Raw genomic sequence first — 27,930 nt, 5'->3', positions numbered from 1 at the left:
AACACATCATTTATGCGCGACATGCGATGCCAAATGGTGCCTTAGATGATGCCTACTCCATCAGAGAATTTTAAGTAGAGTCTGGGGGGCGATTTTTGGATTTCGAGCGATCCATTTCATGCGGCTCCTTCAATATTATTGCCACTACCAATACCACTAGATTCCCAATTTCTATCCCTCGTATTTCAAAAATAGCATTTCGCCGTTTTCCACAGATCTCCCCTATATCGACAATCTGATCAAATCGCCGGGAATGGAAGGAAACCCATGCCCTTGGCAATCCCTAATGTTAGTTTGGGCTTAGACCGATGGTAGTACCACACTTGTACCACATTTGACATCTTCCTGCCAAAAATTTGACGCCTTACTTTTGCTATTATTTCCCCGTGAGTTTAATAATGATAAGCAATTAATTAAACGCTATAAAAAACGAGATTTAAAAATCAAAAGCCCATAATCGAGGTCGGAGAAAGTTGTAACTGATGCGATGCTACTGCCACAAGATGACTGTTCTGTTGACCAATCAAAACCGGTCTTGAACGCGCCATTTTAAAATTTGAAATTGGAACACCCCAATTGAGAGCTGAAGGTTTTTTATTGTGCTGTGATCAGATGAGAAACGAATTGTGAAAATTTATACTGAAATTCGTTTGTTGCGTTCACTCTAGAATAACCTGAATAACGTACCTAGCGCTAATAGTTGGAATTCTACCTCATTACCTCAGTGTTTCGCTGACACTCGGTCAACTCGGTGCGGGAGTGTCTACGTCTACCACACCATATAGCTAAACTTTTTTAATTTAAGTTTTTGATAGTTGCGTGCCAGTGCCAGACTTTGTGATAATTTTATTTGTAAATGTTTAGAATTATTTGCCGTCGCAGCAAATTGGAAGTGTGATAGTTTTGTGGGAAACCTTTGAAATTTATCAGGTAAGTTTCACATTTTCTTTTTTTTTTTAGGTTATTTTTAAGAAGTTCTTTTATTAAATGTAGGGTAAAATACCCATTTCCCGGCACTCGAAATATTAAAAAGGAACACCAAGATTTTGTTAAGTTATCTACTTATTTCCAATTGAGCCGATACATGGAAAAGTGCCGAAAATTGTTAGATTAGGAAACTAGGGTGAAGTTTTAAATCTGTGATAAGTCAAACATCAAACATCATGTACATATTGGTACGTAGGTAAGTTAAATTACTAGAAATGAAAAGATATCCCAGGAATGCCAAAGTTGTTAAGTATTTTATTTAGAATGGTGAATTATGATATAAACATAACTCATGTTACAACTCTTATCAGATTTCTGAGATGACTATTCATACGTTTGCTTAGTATTTTCTTCCTAACATCTTAGCGTTTAGTAAAGATGATAGCGCTTAGGATCTCAAAATGGTTGGAGGGTGATAAACCTAGAGGGAAGACCTTATTTTAGTGTTTAAGTTTAAACCTAGAGGGCAAACATTAACTGAGATGAAGTCATACCTTTTGTGCCTGTCAATGATAGATATCATGAACGAAAGCTTATTTGAAGTTGGGGGTTGCAACCAAATTTTGGGGCATCCACTATCTGACGATGCAAAATGTATATATAAACTGGCTTCAGAATTAATTAGAAGATAAGTCACATGTTTGTATATGCACAGAGCGACATCGTCACAAAAGTGACAAAGCTCTTTAAATAAAGATTTAAAAAATTTATGTGGCCTGACATACAAGGTGTAACGAAAATATAGGATAAAATAAAACTACTGATTATTATTTATTTATTTTATACTACGTCGGTGGCAAACAAGCATACGGCCCGCCTGATGGTAAGCAGTCTCCGTAGCCTATGTACGCCTGCAACTCCAGAGGAGTTACATGCGCGTTGCCGACCCTAAACCCGCCCCCTCCTCGTTGAGCTCTGGCAACCTTACTTACCGGCAGGAACACAACATTATGAGTAGGGTCTAGTGTTATTTGGCTGCGGTTTTCTGTAAGGTGGAGGTACTTCCCCAGTTGGGCTCTGCTCTAGATCTGGAATGACATCCACTGGCTGTGCCCTACCACACAAAGCGAGATGAAATTCACAATGCCCATACCTCTCTTTTGGACGTAGTTTAAGGACGTACCCGGGTCCAAATATTAATATCGGGGGTATTAATATCAAGTAGAAAAAAGTAGTATTTTGACGTAATAATATTTTTTTCTGCTCGCCGGAATAAATGAAGCCTATTTAAGTAGAATACTTATGTCCGAGAAATTGATTATGACTTTAATCGCATTGACATATATCTAAGGACGGCCTTACGGGCAATAAGAATGGGGCCAGTACAGCGGTGTCACGCACACGAATTCGAGCCAATCGTACAGTTTAACGCCACAACGCGATTGGTTGATGAGTTCGCATCACGCGCGTGATTGGACGCAACTAGTTACGTTAGACTGTACGATTGGCTCGAATTCGTGAGTGACACCGCTGAACTAACACCATTCTTAGTGCTCGTAAGGACTGTCCTGCGATATAATATGTATGTCAATGTTTAATTGTAATTTTATTGCAGTAGTCTCTTTACATGCTATATGTACAGGGCAGAAGGGGGTCTACCGCGGAAACCGAAATTAGCAAATTGCGGGGATCTTTTTCTTTTACTCTCAGTAAGACTCAGTGAGAGTGACAGACAATAACGCCCGCAATTGACGAACTTCGATTTTCGCGGTTATAGCTCAGGGCAGGGGTTATTAGAGCATTTCATAATCCGGACGAGAACTTCATGGAGTCGCCATTGCCGGATACGGCAAGATGACGATGATATGTACAGCGGTGGCAGCATGGTTTCATTGCCCGTCACTTTCCCACTTACATACTTGTTAGAACGTGACAGGCATGGTGACAAATGAAAGAGCCGACTATCTTAGCCCTACAGGTGTAACAAAAATAATAGTAACCGTTTAAGGGTATATTCGGTATCCATTACCCGCTACGGATGACTCAGATACGGTCTATTTTGAGCATCAACTTAACAGAAAGCTTTCACTTTTAATAGTTTTAATGTGAATCATGTTGCGTTCCAAACTTTCGAACCTATTGTTGGCGGTGTCATTAAGGAGAAATTGGTATTAAAATGAACTGACTATTATGAATTGATAAGAGACTGTAAAAAAGGAAGGATTACTATTTGACGCAACTCAAATAGGAAAACTGGGGGCCTGCCACGAAAATCGAAGTTCGCAAATTGCGGGCATTTTTCTCTCACACTGTAATTACGCCTTCATTGGAGTAAAAAAGAAAGATCCCCCCAATTTGCGCATTTCGGGTTTCGCGGTAGCCCCAGGGACGCGGCTCGCAGGCATAGGTCATTTCGTGGTAACTTCCTCTTTGTTAGCATTCCGTACCAAAATGGTACAAAAGGAACCCTTATGGTGTGACTCTGTCCGTCTGTCACATTGCTAAATATCTCGATAACTACTTAAGCTATCGATTTGAAATTTGGTATAGTTATGAAGAGAACAGCGCTAACCTACATACATTGAAAGTGTTTAATTTTTATTAACTATGGAAATTGTCCAATATGAAGAGAGGGCAAAATTTCAAAGTCTAGATACTAGATCAAGTGAAAGAGCTTAAATTGAAAATTCATAAACAATTTCTTATTATTTTTTCACAGTGAAAAAAAAAAGATGTAAGTATGAAGAAAAATCACAAACTAATATGTATAATTACAACTCTTATCTTGATAACTTTTTTTTAATTATCCAAAAATATTTCCAAATTCTATTTGCAATTTATCCCCCTTTGCGGGTGCTTATTATTCTTGAAATTTCTTTGAGATTTAAACAAACTTTTTTTTTATAAAAAATAATAATTGAAATCGGTGCACATGAATAAGAATTATCCCCGAAAAACCAACATACATTACATACATGTTGCGCAAATTAGTAGCTGATTTGCCGATAGATGGCACTGTACATAATTATGCCTAGTTGTGCCTAGTATACTTCTGGTGAAAAGTCTTTCGTGTTTATAGTTACATGAGATAATTAAAAGTTTGTACGGAACCCTCGGTGCTCGGGTTAAGTATGTAAGTACCTATGTAGTTTGTATTGTTTGTGCTGTGGTTTTACATAAAAAGATTTTTATTCCAATATCGGGACATTGCCAATCACTAAATATTCACTGAAAAGGAAAAAAACTGTGAATGTTGCGAATCCGTCTGCGACATCAATTTAAACTTGAATTTCTCCTTTAGTAAGTCTCTGTTCCAAGGCCAATAACGTTGACGGTTGCCCAAGTGTTAACGCAACGAGTTGTGACAGGCTGTTAGCACATGGGTCATTCACAACCATAGTCGAACTAGCAGGCTGATTCGAACGTACACTGATATCAGAATGAAGCGTCTGGATGACGTAACTGGTGACCGAAGAGCTGGCGGCTTCCTCGCACAACAAGCATCCTTGGTACAATGCTCGTGGGTCTGTAAATGTATTGGCGCGAGCGAGACGCACGATAAGTAACTGATTCAAATATCGTTCTGATGTCAATTTACGTTCGAACTGGCGAAGTCAGCGAGGTCTGTGATTACGCATAGTTGTTACAGATGTCGAGGTCAAGATATATGGGTTAGAGCCATTTTTTAAGGGCACGTTGTATGTGCCAATTACCATGGGCAGTTAGTTGTTAGTTTCCTATTTATATATGATAATAGACCACGTTAAATTTTGTAACATAGTGTAATGTGTAAATAATTGTTCTACAGATAATTTCTAAGTTCTTGGGTGTTTCCACTAAGCGCTATTAAGTCCAAAGGGTCACCAGGTTTCATTCGTTTTGGGCACTTGTGAATAAGATAGTGAGGATCCTACACCTGAACATGAAATCGCCAGATCGACCGTGCCTTGTGCAAAGTTCGCTCGACCCCAAGCCTAGGGACCTACCCCTAAAACCGAAATTCGCAAATTGCGGGGATCTTTCTCTTTTACTCTCACTAAGACGTAGAGTGACCGAGAAAAATTGGCCCGCAATTGGCGAACTTCGATTTTCGCGGTTATAGCCCTGGTGCCCACCATTCCCGTCTTGGGGCCGAAAAGCCTTTGGGCCTTTCAGTGGGATTGTAGTCGCTGCAGGCTGTAGGCAGGTTGAAATTAAATTCATCTATCCATTTATCTCCTTCATTACCGCCTGTGCCGTTTTGTAAGGGCGGTGTGATTTTAGGCATTGTCTGGGAGGATGCATGAATTCAGGATAGGCTGGCAGTTCTGGACTTTTATAAATTGTGACGGCTTCGTAAAACAGATTAAAACTTATAAATATCAAAAAGTTATTCTTTCGTATATTAGGTCGGTTAGCGCTTTATATTTAATGCAGACGCGACAACCCGTCTAACGTCCTTTTTAAACAACACTATACGTAATACGTATCTGTATATTTGCATTGTTTGGTAAAAAACTAAAAATACTTTTGTAAAAGTGCAGTATTAATATTTCTCTAAATGTCAAGGCCACCCTGTATACTACCATGTTCGGTGGCCAGAAACAGTCGTAGCTATTTTAGAATATGAATAAATGGCCATTGTGTTCCCAATCTCTTTCATGTTGTAACATTTGTAATCCAATCGTTAGATAAATAATGAAGATATCAGAAGAGTAAAGTCGTGTCTTTACTTGATTTCTACGGCGATCTCACTGATATACCTACAGATTGACTATACATCACAGTAGGTACAGCATATAGCATATTATATAATAAGTACTATGTAGTAATTTAATTTGTGTGATTCTGATTGCAAAGAAAATTGCAAAGGCATCTTTCGAAGAAAAGTCAAATTATTTTGTATTTCAGTGAGAACATTTAAAAACCGGCCAAGTGCAAGTCGGACTCGCGCACGAAGGGTTCCGTACCATTATCTAAAAATTACTTTTTGTTGGGAACCCCCTTAAATATTTATTTTATTCTGTTTTTAGTATTTGTTGTTATAGCGGCAACAGAAATACGAGTACATAATCTGTTGAAATTACAACTGGCTAACTATCACGGTTCATGAGATACAGCCTGGTGGCAGACGGACGGACAGCGAAGTCTCAGTAATAGGGTCCCGTTTGACCCTTTGGGTACTGAATCCTAAAAATGACGGACTTTGTATTAATGTGTCACTATTAATCCTAAAGTAGTAATTAGCTAAGTGGGAAATAATGTGGTTATTTTATAGACTAAAATTGCGTTTTACCATAATGGACTGTTACTCAAGTAATATCTGACTAATACTTATTACTTAATGTTAATATAATATCTGGTTCTCTATTAGACTATTACTAATGTCATATCCCAAACAACTGCACACTAAGTACTGCAAAGAAATTCTACCAGAATAAAACTACAAGCTCATCAAAATACTACTGAAAACACCCAGACACAAACTACGAAAAATAGTAGGATTAAATACTCTGGACATAACACATTAAACAAACACCTACATAATATGGGTAAAACGGACAGCCCCATGTGCAGAGCGTGCTTGGAAGAAGAGGAAACGGCGAAACATATACTGTAAACAGGTAGAAGTATACAGGAGCAAATACCTAGGGACTCCGTGCACACTAAAGGAGGCAGTTAGCAACCTGAAGACACTGCTCGTGGAGGAGCTGGGTTGGCTAGAGTAGCGCTACCGCGTTTTCACGCAAAATGGGCACAATAGTTGTCGATTTGCGGAAAATGTCAATATAAATAACCAATTACCAATCGTCATAGGTTACCTTTTACCGATTTCTGAGGTTTTACAAGATTTTTCCAGAATGGAAAGAGCCCAGACACCTGAGTATCTAAAACGGTACAATCTAGAAATAGATGTTAGGCTTAGGCGGGAAATGGCCAGTAAAGTATGCCACTCGGTTAGTCGGTAGGCCAGTTATGTAATGGTGCGTTCACATGATGGCTTGACAACTATGTACTAAAACGTCTAAAACTGGAAAATAACCTCTTAACTGAGTCATAAGAGCTTTTAGAACAGAGTAAAGTATGTTAAGGCATATCTTGACTTGAATAACCCGAGAGATTTTAAAGGTGTATTTTTGACCGCAATTAGAGACTTAAGTTTCATACATAGTTTTCTTAAATCGGTCATGTTTTCGACATAATGACAATTCTTGTGAGAATTTGTTTTTGTAGTTCTTCTCAGTGAAAAACTCCTTTTTGGCTGCGATGCTGGCACTATGTGACTTGGTGTAGACATACCTACTGACATTAAAGTTTTTAAGGAAACTCGCAATATTTATCTATAAATAAATAAAAAAAACTTGACGTATTCGTTGTAATGTTTTTTTTTCATCAAGATGTAAAAAAGACGTATCGTGTGCAGAAAACACACGGACACAAATTGCTAAATTTGACCAAAAGTCATATAACATTTTTTGCTCCTTATGACCTCTGGTGGTTAAAATCTGTTGGGTTACTCGAGCCCACGGTGTATCTCAGCATACCACCTGTATCTACAAAAATATTAATAATTTAAAGGTTTTAAAATATTTTTATTTAATTTCCAATTTCGGAACAATGTCATCATCATCGCATTTATTTGTGATAAACTATAACATACAAAAGTATAGCATAAAAAAAGTTTAAACATCGAATAAATAAATAGTCTACCAATGTGGCTTCACCACTTTCACCAGTAGACTACCAGGGCGGCTACCGGGAAAATCGAAATTCGTCAATTGCGGGCATTTTTCTCTGTCACTCTAATTACGTTTTAGTGACTATTAGTGAGAGTAAAAGAGAAAGATCCCCGCAATTTGCGAATTTCGGTTTTCGCGGTAGGCCCCCAGCCCTTCCATAGACTACATCCAGTTCGTCGAGCATAATCGTCATTAACGCGCTAACAACAGTAACGTATCTAATCTATGTTTTTGCGCCGGCGCATGCTACAGTTAACGCTAACGCGATCTCGTTCGGCTTCGCTACTTTCACTGAGATTGCGCGGATTTTGGTCTCATTTCGGACAATTTCGCTAAGCAACAAAAGAATTATGACGGTTGTAGATTGTAGAAAGTCTAGAACTGTTAGGTCAACGAAATGAGGATTATTAACTAACACTAACTTAGTTAATAATGTGTAAAAATCGTGAAAGTAAATCAGCGTTGTATGTAGTTATTCATTATTTACATGCCACCGGTTTTGATATGTAATTCTGTACCTATACTACACTCCTTTTTAGGTCAGTGGTTTTGGCATGTATTCTACAAAACTATTACAAACTTTCATGTTGTACCCAGCGGTGGCAGCATGGTTCCATTTTTATCACTTGTCACTATGCCCGTCACTTTTGCGCTTACATACTTGTTAGAACGTGACAGGCATGGTGACAAATGATAAAGAGCCGACCATGAACCATTATAGCCCAACAGCTTGGCATAAATATTTCTTTCCCTCAGCTGTTTGGAAGATGTTTCACATTTTTGGCCAAATAGGATTTGAGTAGTGTCTCTATTCTATGTATAGTAATCCTATGGGTCAATAAAGCACCTGTGTAAACTATTTGATAATTATGCAAATTATAATTGGTTTCCATGTTGGAAAACGTGATGGGGTAGGTTATTCTTATTTATTCTTTATTTCTCTGTTATATATATATATATAAATATATATATATATATATGTTATTCTTCATTATTTGTTTTTGTATATAAACATGTTCATAATTAGGTACTCGAAGTCTCAATTCGTAACTGTAACTAACTATATGATTTGCTTACAAGATTCTTACAGAGCTTTTTTACGCATATTGTTATAAGTACTAACAGCAAATACAAAAAATAAAATACATAATATTAAATATTATAGTGACATTCTTACACAAATTGACTAAGTCCCACGGTAAGCCAAGAAGGCTTGTGTTGTGGGTACTCAGACATCGATATATACCTATAATAATAATATTCATATTATAAAAAAACCTAATCTAAGATATGCAATGAATAAAGAGAATAATAATAATAATATACAAAAACGTGAATACATAAAAAACATCCATGACTCATGAACAAGCATCTCTGCTCATCACACAAATAAATAAGATGCACTAATGTGATATCTCATATAATTCTAAAGAAATTATTGTAATATTTATTTATAAGATTGCTGCACCCTTTCAAGGCCCGTATTATGTAATAAGTTTGCAATAAATACATTTGACTTTTGAATTTTGAAATGCCCTTACCGGATTTGAACCCAGGACCATCAGCTTGAGACCGGTCGTCATTATCATTAGATATATATATATATATATATATGGTGTACGAATTGTCTATTAATAATGTGCGCATGGTATATTATACTTACTTGCATATACCTAATTGCCTACCGCCTACGTTCCATCGGGGAAAAAACTTAAAAGTATTACGATAAAAAATAAACCGAATCGAAAACTTCCTTTTAAAAGAAGTCAGTAAAACGTAGACTGCATACTGAAAATTTAAATTGGTCATATTCAGTTCCCAGGATCCTCGGGGCCTACCGCGAAAATCGAAATTCGTAAATTGCGGGGATCTTTCTCTTTTAATCTCACTATGACGTCATTAGAGTGACAGAGAAAAATTCCCCGCAATTGACGAACTTCGATTTTCGTGGTTCACGGCAACGATTGGAACGATTCACGGCACTAATCAGAATTCCCGCAAACATTTACCGTGTACCGTGTAGGGTAAGTGCACTTAGCACATAATAGATCCTTACATGGCCGTTGATGGCTTTGCTAGAAAGAAACAAAGGACTGACACGGGTAAGACGATTTTAATGATGAATTATGTACGTGAGTTTGTTTGTAATGTGCATAATAAATAATTTGGACTAATCATTGGAAATTCACTGAGTGATCACAGATGTTTAATACCTACTTACATGGAGATGATATTAATATTCACATAATTATACGGTTTCGAGGTCGTCTGCTATCTTTGGTTTCGTAAATAGAACACTGCCCATATACTTATTTGAATGAGGCAATATAGGTTTTTTTAGAAATGCAAGAAAACAGCAAATCAATTTTTAAAAAAACCGGCCAAGTACGAGTCGGACTCACGCACGAAGGGTTCCGTACCATTATCTATAAAAACGGCAAAAAAACACGTTTGTGGGATGTACGTTTTTTAGTACTTGTTGTTATAGCGGCAACAGAAATACATCATCTGTGAAAATTTCAACTGTTGGACAGTAGTAACATATTTGTAATGCAATAATTAGGTAAATAATGAAGATATCACGAGCGACACGAGAGTTATGTTAATACCTTACTTGATTTCTACGGCAATCTCACTGATATACCTACAGAATGACTATATATATCGCAGTATTCTGATTGCAAAGCAAATTGCAAAGACATCTTTCGAAGAAAAGTCAAATTATTTAGTATTTCAGTGTTAATATTTAAAAACCGGCCAAGTGCGAGTCGGAATCGCGCACAAAGCGTTCCGTACCATTATCTAAAAATCATTTTTTTGTATGGGAGCCCCCTTAAATATTTATTTAATTCTGTTTTTAGTATTTGTTGTTATAGCGGCAACAGAAATACATCATCTGTGAAAATTTCAACTGTCTAACTATCACGGTTCATGAGATACAGCCTGGTGACAGACGGAAGGACGGACAGCGGAGTCTTGTAATAGGGTCCCGTTTTGCCCTTTGGGTACGGAACCCTAAAAAAAGAGTTTAAAAATTTAACTTACTACAAACGCAACGCAAATATACTAAACTCAGAATTTAGTAACGGTTATCGTTAAGCACCTAATAAATCATGGTTATAAATTATAGAAACCACAAACATATCCCAAAATAATCCTTTTAATAGGGATGAGTATTTTAAATGTTTTGTAGCAAAACAAACTAATAAATGTTTAGTTTATAAAAATTTGCACCTTTATAAACAAACTGTAGATCTAAGTTTGAAATGCAATATTAATTATCAGGCATATAGTAATTGCATTTGTTTTTTAAATTAAAAGAAAAAAGTACCTCCATATAGGTTTTTTACTCAAATGATCCTGTACCCCTAGTGTAAATTTGATCGACATCATAACGTGACGAACGCGTTTGCGTTAAGTCTCATTTTGTATAGGATTTTGATTTTCCAAAACGTCCCGCTTGGCGCGTTCTTTCTAAATCCAATACAAAATGAGACTAAACGCAAACGCGTAGGTACGTCACGTTTCGAAATCGAATTTATTTACACTAGGGGTACTGATGTTTCCCAGACTATGAATATTATGTATTAAAATTATTACCTACTACTGACATAACTTAGGAATCAATTATTGCAGATTTAGTAAAAGGAACCCTTTTGTTGCAATAAAAGAAACTGTGAATTGGGACCGGTCCGAACCAATGTAAAGTCGCCTTGTGTGGCTTACGGAAGCGACCGGTCCAGTTTGACCGGCAAAAAAAGTATAAGTACGGTTTTAAAAGTCAAGGGCCCGTAAGGGAACGAACTTCAGTTGAATTTTCATGTTTTATAATTGTTTACCGGTTTTTATTAATTTAACTGCCTACTTGCTTGCCTTTGACTGTGGCCGAGTTCATAGGTAAATATGCATACATTTTTACCCCAATTTTTTTTAACTGGACTGTATGTCTGTCTATTATTAAATCTTGCAAGACAAATTGAATCCACTTTTCAATTTCCGATTAATATAAAATTTTAATTAAAAAGCACTCGTGTATTACCAGCAGCCACTGGTACAGTCGCCATCAGATATATCACAGCGGCCAAGTTGTTCACACATATCTGAACACTCCTCTATTGCCAAGGAGAAAGGCAAGGTGCCAAGGAGAAACTGGCGATGCGTAGAACGGAATAGCGTGAAACTGTGCATAAAAAGGTAGAGCAATACGAACAGCGGCGCTTGGAAGACCTGGATGCCAAGCGCCATCTCCGTAAGACGCGACCGAGGCCCTCGTATACCTATACCTACAACCCAGCTGACCAGCTTCATTGCGCACCATGCGATCGCATTTTTAAAACCAAATTTGGCTTTGTAAGTCATATTAGAGCGTTCCATGTTTCCGAATAAAAGCAGCTGAAGGAGTCGCCGTCGTCGGATACGGCGAGGAGGACTATATACTAGAGTACGTGTTCAGATATTTTTGAGCATCTCGGTCGCTCCGATATATCTGATGACGACTGTTGATCTTATCTCAATGCAATAAAGTTCCCAAATGGTTAGGTAAATTTAACTGTGTCAACTATGGCACGTTCAGTGAGTAATTGACAATAGACTGGTAGATGCATTTTAACTACATAGGCACCATTATGGAGTTGCTCTGATAAAGGAGAGCGAAGGTGTGTCCATAAGAACTCCGGTATAAATTAAGTTCGAGCTCGTTAGAAATGACAGATGATAAAAGCTTGTATTATAAATTCATCTTGGTAATAAACAATGCTTGGTTATTACTGTGATGGTATTTCATCATCCACTCTGTTAACTGACATTGACAATTAGCCACATGTATGATTATTTTGGAAGAACTCATTTGATTCTAGGTACTTCCCGTGAGCTTAAAATGTTTCTAAGTGTATAATTTTTTAATGGACATAATTATATTTATTGGTAGAATTATCAAACTTAATTATAATATGCAAAGACAAATACTTAAAAATGTTCTTGTATTAAAAACTAAACTACAAAACTTAAAACCTAGGTCTAAAAATAAAAAAATAAATAAATACATATAAAATACAAAATTACACGCCTATACAAGCCGCACTTCTGCGCCAAAATATATGGCAAGAATGATTATAAATGAGTTTTGTAATTATACCACGCCATCCTTCTATCTGGTATAAGGGGCTAAGGGGTCACAATAGACTAAGGTAAATAAAATATGAAGGACAGAACCCAAAGATGCACCAAGTGCAGTCAATGACTCGCAATTCGGGTGTAACGGTGCATCTGGGTGCATCGACCGTGGGCACTTTTCGACCACGTGCATAACAGTACAGTTTTTAATAAGTTAGTCTTTTGCTGTCGTTTTTAGGGATTATTGTGATTTTAATTCATTGGTATTTAATAAAACATTAATTGGGGAAACTAGTATTGTATGTCATTCAAATGGGAAATGACGTAACAAAATAATTAAGGTAAATTAAGATTTACGTTAATTAAAGATTCCGTGGAATTTGGATTATAAGCTATAAAGGTTCCAAACCAAGTTATAAAGTTCCAAGGTTATTATCATTTTTAGAAATTGGGCTATTTCTTTCATTATAGGAAATTAATGATTAGGTATCTTACTTAAGATACCTATCAGATAAGATAAATCCAAGAAAAAAAAAATTGTCTTTAGTAGATTTGCTATCATTTCCATCGCTCGGCCACCGAAAATGATGACCACTAATAATAGATTTATTTATTATATGACTAGGTTTCATATTGTTGTCAGGTATTTCATCTTAACACCCATAGGTATTGTATATTAGGTAACAATAACATATTAGAACGTGGTCATAGTGTTTGTGAGTTTATGGCAAATTTAAAAGGTGTTGCATTAGTGTCTCAACTAGACACCTAATTGGCATACACTTGTCAAAAAACAAACATATTATGTTTTTACAGTCTACAAAATTGTATATAATAACCGTTTATTCTTCACCAAAAAATAAGACAATCACAAATCACAACTTCCCAGAACCATACATTAAAATAAGCTTTTTTCTACCTTTAATATACCAGTTATTTTATACAACCTTCATTCTCGGGGTCATCGGCGTACAATGAAGTATATGATGGAAATAATAGCCACAGACATATAAGCTTTCGGTAGCTCGGTTGATAGAGCGGTGGGCCGGTGTTCCAGAGCCACTTTATAATTTATTTGTATTGTCATTTTGTATGCATCTCTTATGATTTTAATGCTCCACACAACTTTGACAAACATAGAACAAGAGCTCATTCTACCTTTAAAGATTAAGATGTAACGAACTCCTATGTTTAACTCAACCTTGCATGGTTTTATTGGAGGTTCCAAGAAATAATCAACGAAGTTAAACACTGTGAATGACATATTGGTACGGTCATCTCGTATTATTAATGCCAAACGTTCAGTCTTGCACGATTAGCCACTTTGTCAACATGGAATTTGATAACCTACCCGAAAATCCGAGGTGGAGTATGGAGTTGCGTCCAGGGCTATAACCGCGAAAATCGAAGTTCGCCAATTGCGGGCATTTTTCTCTTTCACTCTAATTACGTCTTAGTGAGAGTAAAAGAGAAATATCCCCGCAATTTGCGAATTTCGGTTTTGCCGGTAGGCCCCCAGAGCACCTTAAGGTGGACGTTAGTGCACCAGAGGACAAAATGACAAAACCTGGGGCCTACCGCGAAAACCGAAATTTCAAATTGCGGGGATCTTTCTCATTTACTCTCACTAAGACGTAAGTGACAGAGAAAAAGGCCCGCAATCGATGAACTTCGATTTTCGCGGTTATAGCCCAGCTACTACTGACGTGAGAGATTGTTTGTTGATGAATTGAACACGAATTAAGATACGTAAGGCAACTTATCGACACCTTACTCCGAAAGATCGGGTAAGTGGATCGGTGAATCCATTAAATCAATACACTGAAAAAATATTACCTTTCCATTGGTATAACCATTTCCTTCATTATTTTTTTACGATTTTTGTTATCAATTTTGAGGGATGAAAGATAAGTAAAGAAATAATAATAATATGTTAATTATTAATGTTTTAAATAAAAAAACTATTAAAACAGTCGAGATAGATATATTTTAGTTGGTGAAACCATGCAATTCCTAGCCCTCACCGCCACCGCATCGCCACGACATCGAAATTGGTAGTTATATGTGTAATTAATTCCGTAACAATAGCCACGATAGACCGTCATAATAATTTGAAAATTTGATCGACGAACGAAATTGTCGAATGTAGAGTGATTTCAATAACTTCTACGAGGGAACCCATCTCTTTTGTTCACATAACAGTTTTTATATCAACGATCAGGTTACATTATGAACGATAGCGTGACTATGACTATGTTATTCACGAGTTACATAAGTGTTACATATGTTAGGAGTTAGCCCTAATCTACTAGGCCGATGTAGCTATTGACCTCAACGATAATTCATGCTTAATATTAATAATACAGACTCGGTTCTTGTTTATGGGTTGGGGAAGTCAGCTTTTTCCAAACTCTAGAAACGTAATGGGTTAATTTTGTAACTTGGCCTAGTTGGGGGACCACTGTCAATTATTATGATGACATAATATTAGCCTCAATTTTTTTTCTGTGATACAATAATTTAAAAAAACGTCTAAGGACCGGCCTTTATGGTATATTTTCGAAATAACAATTTTAAAACTTAATATCCCCACGGATATATTTTCCCGATACTTTACTTACTGATGGCATATTGGCGATTGGCGATTATCTTTTAATTTTACTCGATCTTTGTTTCAATAAACCTCAATTTTCCCATAAACAGCGTCCAAAATTCACAAGCCGCAGGTCATCAAACTCCAAAAACTCGTACAAATACCTGCTAAGGGCAATACTCTACTTATAAAGTCGTCATGTCGCAATATTTCGGGAGCGACCGTTACTCCGCAGTCGGGACGGACCGCCGGGCTACGTCGACGTGCCGGCTATAGGCGCGTTTACCCTACAGAATGGCGATTTGTAGGGAATTAGGGATGTGCTAATTTTCGCATAGACAAAATAGAGTCGTCAGTGTAATGTTGCCAGGATAAAATTGCGGTAATTTTTTTAATTGTGTGATAATTCTTTTTTGGCAGTGATGTGACGTTAAAATATTTTTTTTTCTGTTATTATGATCTCGACTGTACAATAATTCAAAACAACTATTAGACCCAAAAATCTTGTTTAAATAAAATTTAGCATCCTTCTCAGAAAATACAACAAAGAAGTCTATGTTCAATTGTTAACACTTAAATGCCAGGAAACCCGTATCTTTAACTCAATCTTTACAGCATTTTCATATTCTTAATGCACCTTTAAGATTAGTTTTATTCTTTTAAAAATAGCCATTATACGAGACGACATAGAGTCTAAAATGCTTCGGAAGGTGAAACAATGACGTCAAACGTAAGGTAAGGAGCGTGCTGGATGAATCCAAATCGCTTTATTGAGAGTGAGTCAATAGAATAACAATTAAGCTCCCATGTTTACTATATGTTATTAATAACTATTAAATAATAGTAAGTACATTACGATACAAGTGTGAAAAATGGAAAAATCGAAACGAGTTGCGAATTCCCTAATATTCTCACATGTATCGTGCAACGTTTTACAGTACATATGGCCCTTTAAATTTTCGACATAGTTACGTAATGTGCTAATTATCGCACTAGTGCGGTAAAGTAGCACCATATATATGTACTGTAATAATATAAAAACCCCTACGCTATTAATCCTAAGATTTTAAACTAGTTTATGCTTAAAATACATCATTTTAGAAAAGAGCTGATACTCCTCAAACTGCGGGATCGATTTTTATCAAACGTGTAAGAACCACCGCAATAAAAATCGTTCTCACATAAAAAAACCGCATCGAAATCGGTCCATCCGTTTGAGAGACAGACATAAGTGTAAAACTCCTTTTTTTGCGCTGGGGGTTAAAAATGTTAACATGTACTGCAGTAGGACAGCTCAACATACTAATGCCGAGTAATGGCCAATAGTTGACACCCTGCTAATAGCACTTCTGCTAATGAAGGAGAATATATCAGCTGAGCCCCTTCTGAGATTTGAGAATTTTAGGTAAATATCTCTGTCGGCTTCTAAAATGAGTGCGATAAGGAAAACTGCAGCTCAGGCAAAAAACCCTGCGTAAAAATCTCAGAAATCGAGGTTTCGTTCTCGACATTTTCCTCCTCTAAAACTTAATCAATCGTAACGAAATTTTGGGAACCGAATGAGAAAGAAATCATGATTAATTGAAAATATGATTTTTGCGTTTATTGTTGCCAATTTTGTATGCTAGGCGTCTGTTTACGGCGCAATTATATAGCCCTTTTAGCGTTGTTTAAAGTAACCTAGTTCTTATAAAAACAAGAATATCCAAAAAAAAGCAAAAGGCACAGACACAGATACTGGTAATATTGAACTCACATAAAATAGTACATTACGATACAAGTGCGAAAAATAGGAAATTCGAAACGAGTGGCGATAAATTAAAACACGACCGAAGGGAGTGTTTTAAATCGACACATAATCGAGTTTTAAACCGGACACATAATGAGTCGGACTGGCGCTCCAAGAGTTTTGTAGGTACCTACCATAGAACCATCACATACCTTTATTGCACACCTCAATACAGAAACAACAATATAAACACTTAAACAGAGATATTTATCATATTTATGTTTTTTCTAAGGCAAATTCATGCTTGATCAATTTCAATTCAATTTATGTTATCTCGATTATTCCACCTGAGGATCTTAAGGTTAATCTTTACATTGATATTCTAAGCGTCGCGTTGGTTGGTGACAATTCAATTTGCTTACTGTGGCGAATACGGGTCTGTATGTTGCATCTATTTTGCCTATTTATTTATACTCCATATCAGGGGTGGCCAACTTGATTAGACCCAAGATCTCCTGTTTACTAACGAAACCTTGTGCGATCTACCAATTACATACTTCTTGAAACCTTAAATGAAACTGGTCTACGTATTTATATTTTTTGCCTTGCCACGATCGACTGGACTAACAGTCGCGATCGACCTGTTGGCCACCCCTGCTTTATATTATGCTCTATAGAGTCTAACTAAACTAAAATGGAATTGGGCGGGAGATGGCAGGTGGACCAAAATGTTAACGGAATGGTTAGGTTGGCTTGGCCAAGTGGCGTACTAGAAGAGAGGCCAAGTAGTGGTAGATAATGGACTGATAATATAACTGATAATAATACTCGTAATATGTTAATAATCAAATGTTGAGAACATTGGTTTGCCTCTCTTTCAGATTTTTGACAACATTGCTGACGTTTCATTCACATTTAAGTTGATTTTGCTGCCGCTTGGGCAAACATTTCTATGGCATAACATTAAACATTTCTAAGCTATGATACACGTTGAGTTGAGGTTGAGACAACTAAGACCGTAAAGAAGTCGACCAGATAACTGTTTTTTTTTTTTTATGATACAGGAGGCAAACGAGCGGACGGATCACCTGATGGTAAGGGCTACCGCCGCCCATGGACACCTGCAACACTAGAGGGGTTGTCACTTGTCAGTGCGTTGCCGGCCTTTAAGACGGGTGTACGCTCTTTTCTTGAAGGTCGTATCGGTCCGGAAAAACCGCAGGCGACAGTTCATTCCACAGTATAACCAGCCACCACCAACCAGCAACTTCTCAAATAATGTCCGTACATGACCGGTCGTACGAAAACGAAAACACATCGTAAAGTTTAACAGCTGTAAAGTTATAAAGACGATAGGAAAATTTCATTCGACCTTCAACCTCAGCTCAGGAGATTTGCATGCACAACTTTCACTTTATGAATTTTGAATAGTCCGTCTATGCGAACTCTGTAGGGCTAAGATGGTCGGCTCTTTATCATTTGTCACCATGCCTGTTACGTTCTAACAAGTATGTAAGCGCGGAAGTAACGGGCATAGTGACAGATGATAACCATTTGGCTACGGAACCCTAAAAATGGAACCATGCTGCCACTGCTCTGCCCTCCTAAGCTAACGTGAAGTGCAATAAGTCATATTAAAATAATATTTAATTATGTACTTTGTTCTCATACGATGTATTGCACTTAACATTAGGAGGGCAGTGCTGTAGGGGTAAGATGGTCGGTCTTTTATTATCTGTCACCATGCCTGTCACGTTCTAACAAGTAAGTAAGTGCGAAAGTGACGCATGACATGACGGGTGATAAAAATGCGACCATGATAGCGCTGCAGTTTAAAAGCCGTGTAGCTCATCTCTATACTTCTTTTTTATTAGCATTAGAAATAAGGTAAACAATCTTGACGTTTTTTTAATGGAAAGCGCTTTTTAATGTCTAGTAACAACTAGAGGTATTACTTATGACAGCAAAAGAATGTATATGGTTTATAATTGTTACATATACATACCTATTTATTTTGACGTGACTTATTTTTTTAAGCGTTATTCCAAGAAAGGAGATGACAAGATCGCTTATCTTCTTTCCTATGCTAAAAAAGAAGTATAGACCACAATACTTATCAAGAAGATTTATTCTTCTATGCTTATTTCTTACATCCGGTTCTTCGGGTAAATTTCTACTTAATGATTCAATTCAATTCTGCTTATGAGTCCAAATACCGGGTAAGAAATCTAAACGAATTCTTTGAATAAAATTAGCACAAATGGATCTCATAGTGTGCTTAATACCACTTATCTTAATTTAATTAATACCAGCCAATGCTATATAAGAGCGATTTCCCGTGTTCGTGAATTACGAGATTTACAGCCGTTTAAAAAAGTTAAGCATTGTTAATAATAAAATAGTTATTCATATACCCTTGCAACCACCTGTCTGCAGAATAACACGGCAAATTTAAAAAAACCCTAAAAAGTGGTTGTAAAGGGTCTTTCGCCCATACACATTCTCTTTCAAGTGACAAACAGGTTTGCCAAACTATAATCAATATTTAAAATCAATATTTACACCGCACATAGCCACATACCACATAGCTATGCGACACGTTTTAGCAGCCAAGCATGGGCATTGTGATGCAAATTTTGTTCGTGAAATAAAACGTAAATGTGCTACTTGAACTTAACCTAGTCAGCCGTTCCATTTTAACTCGAATTTCGAATTATTTGTTATCTTTTTCTACTCGTCGAATTAATAAAAACTACATAGACAAAACTATAATCGCATACTTTTCTACGGCGCTTCCGACTTAGCTTAAAGAGTTCATTATATGTATAGTCGTTAGCTTTGTAGCTGGCCCGGAGCGGCAAATCTTTTTTCTATTGTTAACTAAAACCGCGCGTGCCACTTAGTGCCACTACCTGCAAAAAAAGGGTCGTATAATTCTAATTGGCATCAGAGTGCGGGCTAGTCCAACGCTCAAAAAACCAGTGTAGGTGCGTCCTCCGATAACGCGCCTTTGTTCCGCATCTCGAGGACACATTTTAGACTGGTTCAGTAGCGTTCGACTCGCCGGCACTCAGTAACCGTAGAAGGACCACACAAGAAATCGCCATAGGAGTTGTAATTCAATAACCGGTTAAAGTGACCGGACCATTTTTTATGCAGGTAGTGGCACGCGCGATTTTGGTTAACAATTAAACAAAGGATTAGTGGCAAGGGACCAGCTACAAAGCTAACGACTATATATTAGTGTCATTAGTGAATTATTAAATGAATTCGACCAATCACGTGCCGCCGAGGGCATAAGACAAAACCATACAACAAAAGACATCAACGGTTTAACGAGTTAGGCTCAAAAGGCCTGCACTTACTTAAATTGTACATACTATTTTAAAGCACTTATAAAAAAAAGACTATATCTAACAGACGTTAATTAAAAAACAATAAAGGTAATTATTACCTTTATTTTAGAAATCTGTTTCATGGCCACACATTATTATAATTCTAATTAAAGCTGTCAGAAATTCAGATTCTGCTAAACATACATTAGGGATTCATAAATATAGTATTTATCTCATGTACTTGCCCGATTTCTACGACCTAAGTAGGACAGTTGTTCAGTTACTGCAGAGAGTTATAGACGTACAAGACGAACTCAGTAAACATCGTGCTTCGTTGACAGCCGAATAGGTATGGAGTTGGTGGCGTCAGATATTTGTTTTGTCTATCTATAATTATTAAGATATAGACGTTCTAGCCTTATACTACATTCGTTTACGCGTCAGGTGAGACGACCTCCATCCTCCATGTAAGGATCGTGAATTTTCAGAAACTTTCATATTTTTATATCGCTCGCATTTTGGAACAACTCGATGGCAGTTAGCCGCATTTTCTCCAGCTGTGATATTTAGTTTTAGCGGTATTGATCAATTTATACTAACATGCAAATACCAATGCAATCCGCCACATGCTTCGTCAAAACACAAATGTAATCCGCACAAGCATTGTCACAAACTTATTGTACATTAACACTAAAACAACTTATAAATTCCGTAACAAGCTTCGTCAAACACACCTATAATCTAACGCCCATCCCCACCGTGCAACAAGCCCGGCCCAAAAGTTCCCATTATAGCGTTTTAGCGTTTTAGTTAACATTTTAAATTGGTCATTTAATACTCAATTTTTTGCGTAACGCGTTGCATTTATGCTAACGTAGATCAGAATTCTCAATATTCTTATTGGGTCAAAAGCTACGACCAGTATATTAAGAGCACTCTCCGATTACTCAGCAGTTACTGCTCTCGAGTTCACGTTAATGTGGTTTGTCTTGAAATACCATCACAGATTGACTATCGAGAACCCTATGGCAAGGAGATAAGGAATATTTTAATCAGATTTTAATGCTGTTACTACATGATCTGCAAGCGGGTCAACAGGCTCCATGTCGCAATGTTTGTGCCAGTAGGGCTAAAGGCCTCTACAAACCTCACCGATAATGCGATGCAGCATTTGATTGTTCGATTGAGTCGTTGAACTTACTTTAGGCTATAAATTAGCACGCCATTTGACGACACCTCTTAGTATGAGGACTGAAGAGATATTTAGAATTCATTTATCTTTGATGTTTAAATTTTTGGACCGATTGCGTAGGCAGTATAAGATAAGGGCTCTACTCACGATGCAACACCTGCAACTAAGCGCTTACGAATACAATCAAATTATACGTTTTTCTTTTTGTTTCAGAACCAAAATGGCGACATCAGTACTCCAACCAGAATCGCGACGCGAACACGAACCGAAGGCGGAAATAACCGAGTCCCCCCGACTGACCGATGATGAGCGCATGGCGATCCTCGAAGCGAAAGAGAGGGAGACAGGCGAGCTGCCTGCGGAACTGAGGGAAAGAGCTAGATTGGAGCTGAGGGAAGAACCGGCGATAAGGGAGCACGCTTTGGCGCAGATGAGGCATTTTATTGAAAAACATCCGGCTATCAAAAAATCTAGGACAGGTTTGTTTATTTTTGTTGTTTTCTCGATGGTTTGATGGGGTGTTTGTTATGTTCTTAAAGGGCAACCGCATGTGATACCCCTTAAGATACAGGGAAACAATAAACCTTGTCGCCCCACATAGTTCAGATATCGTTGGAGTGATGAAGTCCTCAAGAATTAATCAGCCATTGGAAAATCCAACTGGCGTGGTGTCGCTTATAAAATAAGTTATAATAGAGAACAGCATTGGACCCTTCGACTCAGTGGAAAGGCGCGCCGTAAGAATTCTCGACGATCCCAAACTCACAATGTTGCTTGTGAGTTTGGGATCGTGAACCCTTAAGTCTAAGGACAGACTGCCTCCTTGTGTGTGTTCAGTAGCGTGTATAATGGGCTGTGCTCTGAAGAATTGTTTGGCATGATGCCAACGGCCACTTTCTATCACCGCACTGCTCACCGTTGGCAGGGTGTTCATCCTCACACCCGGAACCTAAATGGTCGCGCATCCTGCTGTGAAATGAGGTCCTTGCCGAGGTTTTCCCTAGGGGCTACAGTATGGGGTTCTTAAAAAAAGAAAAAGGAGAAAAGGAGTGTACACGTTTTTAAAGAGTTGGCAAAACGCATGTAACATCTGTAGAGTTTCAGGCGCCCATAAGCTACCGTCACCTTGCTTACCATCAGGCGAGCCCGTATGCTTGTTTGCCACCGGCGTGGTATAAAAAAGAGTGGCGTTCTCTGGTGTCAGAACCCAAGATCCTATCATGGAGCCACTGAGCTAACGTACCTATTAATTAGTTAGATGACTTTATCCGTGTACATTCCTATCAAGTTACTTTTTAAAAATTCATCGCTAACATTACATAACTCAATTTCAGACGCGCCATTCCTCCTGCGTTTCCTCCGCACCAAGAAGTACTCCGTCCCGCAAGCCTGCGCCATGCTGGAACGCTACCTGACGCTGCGTCAGGTCCATCCTCACTGGTTCCAGAAGCTAGACCCACTAGACCCTAAAATAGCGGCCGTGATTGACGCCGGGTATCTCGTTCCGCTGCCGAAAAGAGACGCCGAGGGCAGAAGAGTCGTGTTATCTTGCATGGGTAAGATTTAAATGGCTTTAATCATAGATATCTAGAGATACGCGATCATCGTCAATTACACTCCGTGCACTGGGATCCATTATGGATCCGAGTGGACCTTTTTTCACATAGGTAATGGATTTGAGCGGACTTTATTGGACACTAAATAGAATCCACGAAGTACCTACTCAAGTGGATTTTGAGAAACTTAAATGATTACGCTGATCTATAAATGGATTTAAACTTTTATTGTTATACATTCTCAGATCCATCAATGGATTATAATATAATAGACTTTAATGACTACCTACAAAGATCAATTAACAGTTCCTAATTATCTTTTAATACATTAGCATATATTTATTTATAGATGATAGTCCACCTGGGGTGTCTTACGCTTCGCTAGGTCCACCGGCACTGGTTCCAAAGGTCCTACCGCGACAAAGGAAAATCGAAATTTCGTTATTTGCCTCTTTGCATGTTCGAGCGAGAGAGAGGCAGATAAAGATATTTCGTTTTTCGTTATTCGCGGTAAGGCGTCAGAACTCAAACCTCTTGCGTGTCCACTACGAATCCTCATGAACGAAAAAATAGCAAAGTGGGGTTACCAGTTTTAAAACCCGTCTTCAAAATAAACTTTCGATTTCCTGGCAGTGAAATTTTAAGATGATTATTTATACGTATATGACCTGGTATCCCCTCTGGGTCGGAAGGTCATATGGCTCTTACCGCTAGGCCACCAGGGAAGCACTGGTGGCCTAGCGGTAAGAGCGTGCGACTTGCAATCCGGAGGTCGCGGGTTCAAGCGGGTTCTCGCGGGCGGGTCGTACCAATGAGTTTTTCGGAACTTATGTACGAAATATCATTTGATATTTACCAGTCGCTTTTCGGTGAAGGAAAACATCGTGAGGAAACCGGACTAATCCCAACAAGGCCTAGTTTATCCCCTGGGTTGGAAATTCAGATGGCAGTCGCTTTCGTAAAAACTAGTGCCCACACGCCAAATCTTGGGATTAGTTGTCAAGTGGACCCCAGGCTCCCATGAGCCGTGGCAAAATGCCGGGACAACGCGAGGAAGAAGAGAAGACCTAGTATCCCCTCTGGGTCGGAAGGTCATATGGCAGTCGCTTTCGTATAAACTACCTACGCTAATTCTTGGGATAATTGCCAAGCAGACCTTAGGCTCCCCTGTGCCATGAACCAATCAAGGAAAAGAATCAATAAATACGTTTTTTGACCACATATTTTGTTCTGCAGGCCGCTTCGACCCTCACGTATACGATAGCTGCGTCATGGCGCGCGTCCACTCCATGATAGTGGAGATGCTGCTGGACGAGCCCCGGAGCCAACTCCTGGGCTACACCCACGTGAACGATGAAGCTGGCATGCAGATGCCGCACGTTAGCTTATGGTCCTTCAACGATGTGCGGACCATGCTTAACTGTATCCAGGTAATACTCTTCTTCTTTCTACTCTCCTTTATACTGCAAGGAAGTCGACTACACTTTGAAACATTTTACAAGGAAAATAGAGTCAGGCTAAGATAAGTTGGTACCAATTTTGACAGCCCAGAGAGTGCAACTATTATCTTAAACCTCTATGAAATAGGGTTGTTTCCATCTACAAATCTTAGGGCAGAATAGTATCCCAATAAATTCTTTTGGATTATAAGAACATGTTAAACTACTTTTAGGAGACCTGTAATGACCATATTTTTGTAAATATTGAATTTAAAATATCTTTTGGCACACGTCACGTGACCAAACTCGAAACGTCTTTGAAGATTCTGATGACGTCACAACTCTCGGATTGACACTGTTGACAGTTAGACGATAAACAACATATGACAAATGTCAGTTGACAGTTCGTATCTTCTACGTGTGTATGTAGTTATGTGTCAAACCGTAAACTGTGACGTCACACAATTTTCAAAGAGCGTTTTGGGCGCGAAAGCATGTGTCAAAATATATTTTGTTAATTTAACATATTTAAAGCCGATTTTAGTATAAATTTGAATTTTAGGGCAACTTTTAGTTAATATAGAACGTAATACAAGAGTTTCAAAAAATTGGAAACAACCCTATTATGACGTTTACTTAACACTTGCACAGGCTGGGCTATCAAACTGTACCGGACCGCGACATTGGTAAGGTCGGGCCTGTTCGATCGAGTGCAAGGTGGTTTGCCCGGTTTGCCGTACGTCCGTTAAAGCTACGGCACCGGACCGCGACCTTGGTGCGGTGCGGTGCACGTATCGATAGTGTGTAAGGTGGTTACTTTACGTGCCTTAAGGACGCAGCTATAAGTCGTAGCGAGAAAGAGATATTTTGACCGCACCAAGGTCGCGGTCCGGTGCCGTAATCTGTAGACGCTTTTAAGGACGCAGCTATGGGTGAAAGCGAGAAAGACATAAGCTGACTGGATCAAGGTCGCGGTCCGGTACGCCTGTATGCAGTATTAGAGTGTACTGTCCTGACAGCATTATATTTTTATAGCCCTTTTAAAGGCACTAAAAGCTACGGTGTCGAATGAGGCCCATGATTGTCCCATAATATTTCATCATCATCTCTATGTAAAAGAACACATTACCTATTCATTTCCTATCCCAAACTTATGTTAATAAAGTTTGTGTTCCTTTTCAGAATTCAACACCGATGCGCCACAAGTGTACTCATTTTGTCAACGTGCCTCACTACGGAGCCAAGTTCTTCGAATTCGCCGTATCACTGCTCAGTGATAAACTAAAGGACCGGGTTATGGTATTATTATTTTATCATAACATATATTTTTAAACATTTAATTAACTTAATTTTAATACGATTTTAATTACATATGTTTTCAATTTTGAATATCCGTGGCTGTTTTTAACCAATCATAGTTGCCAAAAAAGTTGTTGCCAACATTATAACATGCAGCTAGCTTCATGGAATAGAAGTTGAGCGACCACAGAATGTAAAATTTGAATACAACCTAGTATGATAAAATTATGATTGGGTGACTTTCCGATGGATGAAAAGGGAAGAGTAATGTTTTTCTAATGTATATTTATTAGTCTGTCAAGCCATTTCCGTCAGTAGAAAAAAGCGGTAAATTTTAAAAATGTAGGCGCGATTTGTTATCGTACCATAGAAAATTTGAATTTTGCACCTGTTTCTACTGACAGAGTTGTTTTATCGGCTATATTTGTAGGGAACGTGCATTAACTATAGGGGGAAGCACAGAAGCCCTCTGTTTATCGGCGCGAAGTATAAATGTCTATTTGATGATTCCAATGTAGGCCACAAGATGGCACACAGGCCCTCCAACCCGCACGGCCCGGCGCGGCGACATCTTACTTAATTAAGACCCTAACTCCTGTAGGCCTAAAGCGCCAATTCCATCCACACTTCCTGATTTCAGGCCTGATAATCTTTTTCGTTTCACGGAATATCAGCACATCATTAACAATTTTTGAAATGTAAAAAATACTTTGTCTCTCATTGCCAAAAATATTCAACGTTTGATATTTTTGCATATGAACCATTTTTTTACATTTCATATATTGTAAACGATGTGCTGATATTTGCTGAAACGGAAAAATATTCTTTTTCGAGCCCGAAATCGGGTCTGATATCAGGCCTGATAAAGTGTGGATGTAATTGGCACTTAACTCCTTTACATAAACGCATCCTAGTAAGAGTATTCTGAATGCACTAAGAACTAATTTATAGGATGCTACTGACAATTTCGTCAGGAAATAATAAAGTCTGTTCTGTTTCAGTTTCATCGCACCACCCAAGACCTGAATAAGCACGTTGATCCCGCTATTTTACCCAAAGAATACGGTGGCACGGTCCCTCTACGCGACATGATCGAAGAGTTGAAACGCAAACTTCTTAAACATAGGGAAGAATTACTTGCACTGGACGAAATGTGTGTCGATGTAAACGCTCTTGAGAAGAATGATATTACTCAAGATATTCATTCCACAGCTGGATCATTCAGAAAACTTGAATTGGATTAATATATTAAGACCTCTTACTATCTCTGGAATTTCGGCTTAGTTTTTATTTCATTATTATAATTCGTGACATTCCACTCTTTTGTTATTATGGATTTAATTTTTAAGTATATTATAGTAATATGAGCTGGCAAATAATTCTAAGCTTTCCAATAGTTTTACAGACTTCATATTATAATCATAGATCTCAATGGCTTCCCCTTCTAATTAAGGAACGGGTTCTATGCAATTATTTCAGATTTATGAAGGTTTTAAAAGACAATTGCTTGGATAAATATAGTCTGAAAAGCCAATTTGTCAGTAGAAAAGGCACGTTATCAAAATTTTTATTTAGGAGACCGAAACTTCATGCCTAATTTTTTTAGAATTTGTAACCTTTTTTACTAATGAAATTAGTTTTCCTGACTATAGTGATACATATAATATACTTATAAGAGGAATAATTGCATTAACCTAGCACTAATTAAGTAACTATAATATTGACCTAGTGGCAGCCGTCGGTGGTGTCACGTTACCATTCTGACCTTGCTGGGTTTGTAAATCTCTCATAACTGATTGATTATGTATGTGACCTATGGGGACTGGAATTTTTGTAATTGTAAAGACAACCGATTGATACTTGTTGAGCTTGGAGTATTGCGGGCTTCTGATAATGTAAACCCCAAAACTTGAAATCACAGCTGTATTCTATACTTAATTGTTCATGACCTTGTTGAAGTTTTAGTTTATTTTTGCATGCTAAGTAAAATACTGTTATTAATGCTTAAGAATTAAAAGTACTTCGTATT

At 37.9% G+C, this 27,930-nt stretch overlaps 1 protein-coding gene across 4 annotated transcripts; it reads left to right on the top strand.

Annotated features, from left to right (window-relative positions):
- The first annotated feature begins 713 nt into the window (after positions 1–713).
- LOC133530027 (clavesin-2-like) lies at positions 714–27,930 on the top strand. Of its 4 annotated transcripts, none has more exons than XM_061867832.1 (6): positions 714–930; positions 21,821–22,086; positions 22,942–23,163; positions 24,400–24,593; positions 25,785–25,901; positions 26,903–27,930. In XM_061867832.1, the coding sequence occupies exons 2-6, from the start codon at positions 21,828–21,830 to the stop codon at positions 27,143–27,145; spliced, it is 1,035 nt and encodes a 344-aa protein (XP_061723816.1). In that variant the 5' UTR covers positions 714–930; positions 21,821–21,827; the 3' UTR covers positions 27,146–27,930. The 4 variants fall into 4 exon arrangements, with proteins under 4 accessions (XP_061723816.1, XP_061723818.1, XP_061723815.1 ...); XM_061867834.1 differs by lacking the exon at positions 714–930 and adding an exon at positions 15,582–15,733; XM_061867831.1 differs by lacking the exon at positions 714–930 and adding an exon at positions 15,791–16,086.

This window comes from Cydia pomonella, chromosome 22, assembly GCF_033807575.1.
Source record: "Cydia pomonella isolate Wapato2018A chromosome 22, ilCydPomo1, whole genome shotgun sequence".
NCBI classification, from domain to species: Eukaryota; Metazoa; Arthropoda; class Insecta; order Lepidoptera; family Tortricidae; genus Cydia; species Cydia pomonella.
This window is presented reverse-complemented; position numbering and strand designations above follow the sequence as displayed.